Genomic DNA, 7,603 nt, shown 5'->3' with positions numbered 1-7,603 from the left:
TTGACTTTTTTGATTAAATAAAAGCATGTTAATACACTCTACATGTCTTGATGTGATTCTCTTTTACCAGTGTGGCTCGAAGAGAAGTTGAGTTTGACACCGCTGCTCTAAAGTAAACCTCTAGATTCAGACTGCAGAACTAGGGCAGCAACTAACGATTAGTTTCACTGTTGATTAATGTGTAGAGTATTTTCTGGATGAATGGATGAGTTGTCTGGTCTCTAAAATGTCAGAAAATGGTAAAAAAAAAAATGGGGATCAGAGTTTCTCAAAGCCCAAAATGACGTCCTCAAATATCTTGTTTTGTCCACAACTCAAAGATATTCAGTTTACTGTCACAGAGGAGAGAAGAAACTAGAAGATATTCATATTTAACAAGCTGGAATCAGAGAAGTTTGACTTTTGTTTTTATTAAAAATGACTCAAACAGACTAATCGATTATGAAAATAGTTGGCAATTAATTTAATAGTTGACGGCTAATCGACTCCACGCTGAGCGTTGTCATTATAAACACATTCAAAATTCATCGGAATATTAATGCTGGTTAATAAATAAAAAGCCGTTTGATGAAGTGGCTGTTGTTGTTTCCCAGCGGTCTTTTAGAAGGTTTGGTTTCTGTCCCGATCTGAAATGCAGACATTTCTCTGTGAACACCACTTAACACTTAGAGAAAATGTTCAACTGTGAAACTGTCTTTGCAGAATAATCGGAGTGAATCTGGAGCTGAGTCTTCTCGATCGAAGAAGTCTGGAAGGTATATATTATGTAATTGAGACTCTGCGAGCTGCAACTTCTGCGGGAACATTAAACTCCAGATGTTAAAATGAGCGCTGATTTAACTTTCTTCTCTGTAGTAAGCAAAAATACCTGACATCCTCTCACTAAAGATATAATATTCATGAATTTCTCAGCATATTTGAAATGATATAATAGATAAAGTAACACTGAGACCATTTCTCCCGCATGGATAAGAACTGCACAATCCCGTTGAAACCCTGAACTGTCGATTTCATCGTAAACGACAACAAATGTAACGTTGAAAATAAAAACAAGAAATACATTTCCCAATCTCTACCAGGCAACAAGTCAACTGTACCGGATGCATACAATGTACAAAAATATATGATATACTGCTATGATGACACATTCATAAAGGAAGTGATCGTATCTAAGCAAACGTTTACCGTTTGAGTCGGACTTTTCTCTAAACTTAAAGCAGTTTCCGCTGCGCTGGCTTATTTTACATCAGTTTGACGAAAAATCAGATTTTAGAGAATACTAGTAACATGTTTAGATGGATTTATATTCCCAGTCGACGACGTGATATTAAGATACCGTGCAGTTAGTTTATATAATGCATGTTTCTAAGTCGAGCTATGATAACTGTGATATTAAAATCAAGAGTTTGCATTTAAAGCCAAGACGTTACGCAGATAAAAATCACTTTAATGCATCGGTGGAGGAGAGTTCTTTATACAGAGGGAAAATATCAAAAGGGATTTTTTATTACTATTTCGAGGCTGCTCTGCTCAGAAAACTACTGCAAACGCTTCAAGTAATGTGTCATGTTGGGGATCAGTCTGCCAACCCTTCTCGTTCAGGAACACAACCTGCGCCCGACAACCTTTAACGTACAAAACCATCTGGAAACGTACACAAATCCGTCAAACACAAACAGCTTTAACAACTTCTCTCTCTTCTCTTACATTCACTTTCCCCGTCTTATTTCTCCATCGTTCACCATCGGATTTAAACTCTAAACAGAGAAAAGGTGCAACAAGAACAAGCCGGACCACTCTCCACAGACTTATATAGTTTAATCTCCCAAACTAGTCTATATTGACGACAGTGTGCCCAGTATACCAGAATGTTGATGAGATATTTTGGTTTGGGCGTGTTAGTTTAAACAGCGTTTAGTTCTGCTGCAGCTAAAAACACTCCGGTGCACAGAGATCACTTTTGGCTCAAAACTGAAACGCTTAAAAATCAAAACGTAGCAATGTAAATATAGCTTAATTTTCGGCCAGATGTTACCTTCCTTTCTTTGTGTTGACGTTCTAAACTTCTGAGGACTATGGTTAACTGTAAATCCAGACAGCTAGCTAGACTATCTGTCCAATCTGAGTTTTCTGTTGCACGACTAAAACTACTTTTGAACGTACACATGTTCCACCAAAACAAGTTCCTTCCTGAGACTATTTCGCAGAGGCACCGTGGCTCCGTCCGCCCATGACGACTGTGATTGGTTCAAAGAAATGCCAGTAAACCAGAGCACGTTTGTCTCCCATCCCAGAATGCTGTGTGGACTAGTCAGACCCTCCTCCGCAGCGCTGTGGAGGAAGGTCTGGCTATGCGAGACTACTCCCAAACCAATCAATCATCTCTGAGTGAAAGGAAAGGCTGACCTTTGACCTGGAATGGCCGGTTGGCGATGTGCTCTGCACAGCTGCTCGGACCAAACGATGGCGGCAAGTATCTGCCTCCCAACTGGAGGCTTGTTCTTCCGACACTGAGCTGAGATCAGAGGAGACACTGATAACCATCGGTTATAAACAGATCCCAGCTGCAGCTCCACCAGATAAGAAGCATCTTGTTCCAAAAAAAACGCCTCCTGTCCCGCTCTCGCAAAACAAAACGCGGCCCTGTGGTAACTGCTGAAAAAGCACAGATGATTAAATCATCCCAAAATGTCACTGCTTTGTAACCGAAACTCCACACGGCAGGGCACCTGCTCTGATAACATCTGGTGTTTTTTAGTTTTTTTTAGATGTGGGCATTTTGAAATTATGGAACAGGAGCGGAACGGCTTCTGTCTTTGGCTTTTAGAAGCTGCCAACAAAGCTGTGTGGAGCTAAAAGCTGCGGGGTTCGAAATGGAGACGCAAATAGTCAACATATCAACTGTGCACAGAGAGTAGAGAACAAAGTCATCCTGCCGTTCCAGCCACACAGCTGCAGTTACATGTTGATTCAAATCACAAACTGAAACCCCACTTGCACAGGTATTACCAGGGGACTGCGATTTAAAAAATCACCGCCCCACGTCTGTGTTTCGTGCCGCACATTTGCACCGAATCAGTGAAGTCTGTATTTTACTCGAATTGACTGACATAATCCCGCACATATGATGTCAAAACGTTCCTTTATGATTGCCTACGCAGCCAACACAACCCCGAATCACAGAGATGCTGATTTGAAAGGGACTAATATTATCACACAGCCTCTGTGTTTGGCGACCGTAATTTGCGGTGGAATTTCTACATGACAAATTACAGATGCACAGGTGTAAGATCACAGACAACCTCTGTAATTATTATAAATTACTAGATGTCCCAAGGTAATACTACTCCTATGCAAATAGGGCTTAAGAGCGCTGAAGTGCTCGGTTTTAACAAGGCATATTAACATTTACAAGCAGTGTTGTTGACATACTTGGCTGACTTTGTGCGTACTTCACAGTGTATCCACTAGGGGGGAGATCAAGACTGAATCATTGCCGGCCAACACCAGAGCCACGTTCAGCCCCGACAAAACGTAGCAACACGTTTAAAAAAAAAAACGGGGGTGCGTTGAACACCCTGTTGTGTGTGCATGCACTCTGCCTTTTTAGCACCACGGCTCACAGACACATCTCTGCTGATTGGGACACAGCCCAGAGAAAACATATCTCAAAGCCGTTCCACACCGTTCAGAGGAAACATGTCGTTCAACACGGAAACCGTAGCAACGGGGGCCACACCGCTTCGCGATTGAAAGTGCCCCAGAATAACTTTTAGTGCGTTCCGTTTACTCGGAACTAATGACGTCACACACCAGTTGACTGCGTTCCATTTATAAGTTGGATTTTCATTGTTTTTATTAGCTCTAGCCAGGTTAGCCATGGTTAGCAATGCCAGTTTATAACAACGCAATCTTTTATCTGTGGAAATGTTGCTACGCTGTTTGTATTCACCAAAAGATAGAAGCTGGACAGGACTGTGTGTACGACTGATTTAGTGAGACACAAATAACAAGGAAGTGCTTTAACTGTACGTTACAACAGCTTTCACTACTTTTGATGCACGGGGCAGCCATGTTGGATTTTGAGCTCGGGGTACCCAGAGGTTGTCAAGCTCGGAAATCCGGGGTCAGGGGGCGTGTTTCAGTTTGACCTCGGAATATCTGACTTCCGAGTACAAATGGAACGCACTATTTAGCCTGGTTTTAGACCTCTGAATCGGCGGCCACATCTCTGGGCTTGGGCGTGGCGCCCACTGATGCTTATTTCGGCTTTTGCTATTTCTGCAATCAGAGCTTTGTTTGTGGGGTTACGTACTGTAGGGGGACGTCATCTTCCTACCTAGCTAGCTAGCTGCCTAACTCAATCCCGGGAACACGGCGACAGAAAAACCACAGCAAGTGCGATTGAGATGGACTGAGGTTTTTGTGAGTTGACTTACAGTAATAGGATCTCTTTAAATCATATATTTCTTTATTTTATTCTTATAAAAAACTCCTACTGCTAATTCTATGTTGGCTAAAACTTATGTCAGTGGGACAGAAACATCACTAGCTTCCCCCTAACAAGACATCGGCTAACATGAACACGTCAGGCTGAATTGAAACAAAATGGACAACTAACAGTTAAACGCAAGTAAATAAGTGCTGAAATGTGTTGAGCTAAAAGTACAGGCACAGAAAAAGTCCAGATATATGAATGTAATATATTTACATCCCTTAAGAGCTCATTGTGTATGTTCACGACTAAAGACGTTTGCACGATTAGTCATCTTATCCCAGTCCTCTACCTAAAAGGTCTTTAAAGGTTTTATTCCAAATCGGTTTAAAAACAAGATGAACACATTGGCTGATATAACTAGGGTTATGTTTACACTCAGGCTGGTGATGATTATCTACAGTTTTCCTTTTGTGATCCTGCACATTACACTGAGACAATATCAGGTTTGGGTTTCTGAGACTGAAAACCAACATAGAAGAGAGCGAGGAATGGAAAATCTTGAACAAGCCAATAAATAAAGTGACTGAGATTTTCTTTGTCAAATCGTACTTCCTAAGGCTATGTTCACACTTGGTGTCTTTTTTGACAAGAAAAAAAATTGACCAGGGCGCTTTTGTAGTAAAAAAAAAAAGAAAGAAAGAAAAGCTGGCAGCAGTTTGGTTCCAAAAGAGGACCAAAATGAGCGTGTTTTGTTGTTATAACAACAGCTACTGCTACATTATCTCAGAGCGCTATGTGGAGCGGTGCTAATGCTAACGTTAGATAAAACAAAGTGGTGGAGCGAGCTAGAGAAAGAACAGAGAGAGAGAGAGGTGCTAACGTTAGCTAAAACAAAATGAGTTCCCTGTACAGGGAGCACCCAGTCGTATTGTATAACTTGCTGTGCTCTGACTCAATTTTTTCGTGTTGTTATGGAAACGACAGGTCTTGCTACTCCGCTTGTCACTGGTCGGTTGTCAAAAAAGTGCTCGATGCAGGGCGTTTTTTTCAGAAAAGTTGAACTTTTTTCAACTTTAAAAAGACGCTCTGAGCTGCAGAAAAAAAGTCGTTTAAAAAAGTGCTCAGAACTTTATTGAAATCACGGTTTACTCCATACAGGATTATAATGTAAAACAGACACTGGCAGCTTCAAAAAAGACGCCAAGTGTGAGCATAGCCTTACATGTGAACTGTAAGTATAAGATATTTAAACTCAAGTTGAACCATTTACCAAACTGGTGTTTTTGACAGAGATAACGTTACTCGATGATGAAAAAAGGAATTTAAAAAAGCTACTTTGGTCCGATTTCTGATTCGCGAAGGTTTCGCACAGTTACGCTGAAGCTCTCCAACATCTCAGTCTGAATAGCTGACACTTTCAGGAGCTCTGGAACGCACCACATCCGAAGCAAACCCAAAATCGCCAACCGTGAGCGAGCCATTATTACCGAGCAGCGTTGAAAACTAAACCCCCTTTAGCTTGTCTCTTTGGAGAGTCTCTGCCAAGCAGTATTGCTTTCTTTTATCTCCCCACATGAAACCCAGCTGGTAGTTCTGATGCTTGTATACCTTTAAATGGCAAAGACTGAGTAGCCTGAACAGTGGTGAGCCTAACACTAATCTACCTTCTACCACCAGTGAAGTTAATTTTCCTACGACAGCGAATACATTGTACGTTTTCACCTATTTGTGACACCTACCTATCAACATGAGAACACATACTGAAGAGGCAGAAGCTGGCTCTGAATAAAAGAGCATCACACCTAAAACCAGACTCAAATTTTAAGATTGAAACTGGTTTCAGCCGTTGGTGCGAGAGTGTAATCGTAGACTACGGTGTACGTACTGTACAAGGTGTGAAGCAACATCCGATTCAGCATCTATACAAATCTCAAGAGCGGAAGCTGTTCTTTTCTTTTGTTCTTGACTCAAAAGGTTTCCGTTTAGTTTCAGGGATGAGAGTCAGGCAGCAAAATGCAGCAAATCAGTTTATGTAGAGCTGGAGGGTTTAACGCCGGTCTGCTTTAGGTGTAATAAGGGATCCAAGTATTTAAAAAAAGAGCAGAACGAGATTTTTTAAAGAATTCAGAAGTATCGTTTTGACGTTTTAGGCTCGCAAACGAAATGACAAACTGTGTTCAGAGTTGGATTTAGAGATAGAAGAGACGAGATTAAGGAAGTTTAGTTTTTTTGTATAGGCAAACCCGGCTTGATATCAAATTGAAAATGGCTGTTTTGCTGCATTTTGCGTGACGCCCTTGTGCTGGTCTGAGTAGAGGAAACTTGTGATTGTGTAGTTATTTCTCTCATCATTTCTTTTATGAAGGTGCATGTGTGTGTGTGTGTGTGTGTGTGTGTGTGTGTGTGTGTGATGTTATTGCTGCAGAGTTATCAGTAGACACAGAGGTCTGGAAACTTCATCTCGTAGACGGGGACCGACTGGTGCTGAGTGTGTCCCGATGAGATGGAAACCACTCCGGACGGGCTGGGTGGAGGCCTGGGGGGGGGTGAAGGTGGTGATTAGAGAGGGACAAGATGTTACATTGGGATATCCATTTCGCCAATTAGATGAAGAAACTAGTCCTAGAAGGTGACTCAGATGAAGACCTGTCTATTGAGAGATCTTTACAAATTCAATTTGTTGCCTAAATAATAAAAGTTGATCCTTTTTTTATTTTAGTACATATAAGCATCAGCTTTAAACTGTCAGACTTGGCTTTGACATGTGTTTAGCATATAAGCATGTTTCCATGGAGGTATGCAGGGTTACATGCTGACATTAAGTATTTTAGTGTAACATTCTATTGTTCACCTATTAGCATGCTATGTTAGCATATATCCCAATGTATAGCCAGGGTTCCCTCACATTTTCATGGAAAAAACTTCAAAACTTTTCCACGGCTTCTCCAATGACGGATTCACATTGCATTGGTCATTAGAGGGACATTTATATTAAATGTACACTAACCCTGCATTATTAAAAAAATATCTAAATCAAACTCTATTCCCACATCATTTCAGCTAGCTGGCATACATGCAGAGAGAGACGGATCGAAAATGAAAAAAACATATGTGATAGTACTCAAAACGTCACGCATCAGATACACAATAGAGGATGGATACACG

At 41.2% G+C, this 7,603-nt stretch overlaps 1 protein-coding gene across 5 annotated transcripts in view; it reads right to left on the bottom strand.

The window, feature by feature from the left end:
- Positions 1-5,083: 5,083 nt before the first annotated feature.
- The window catches only part of efr3a (EFR3 homolog A (S. cerevisiae)), a 160,964-nt gene continuing 158,444 nt past the window's right edge, over positions 5,084-7,603 (bottom strand). For all 5 annotated transcript variants that reach the window (XM_036004731.1, XM_036004728.1, XM_036004729.1 and 2 more), the window contains one exon: positions 5,084-6,974. In XM_036004731.1, the coding sequence (XP_035860624.1) occupies positions 6,869-6,974 (106 nt within the window). In that variant the 3' untranslated portion in view covers positions 5,084-6,868. The remainder of the gene's footprint in view (positions 6,975-7,603) is intronic.

Source organism: Sander lucioperca, chromosome 9 (assembly GCF_008315115.2).
Source record: "Sander lucioperca isolate FBNREF2018 chromosome 9, SLUC_FBN_1.2, whole genome shotgun sequence".
NCBI lineage: Eukaryota > Metazoa > Chordata > Actinopteri > Perciformes > Percidae > Sander > Sander lucioperca.
This window is presented reverse-complemented; position numbering and strand designations above follow the sequence as displayed.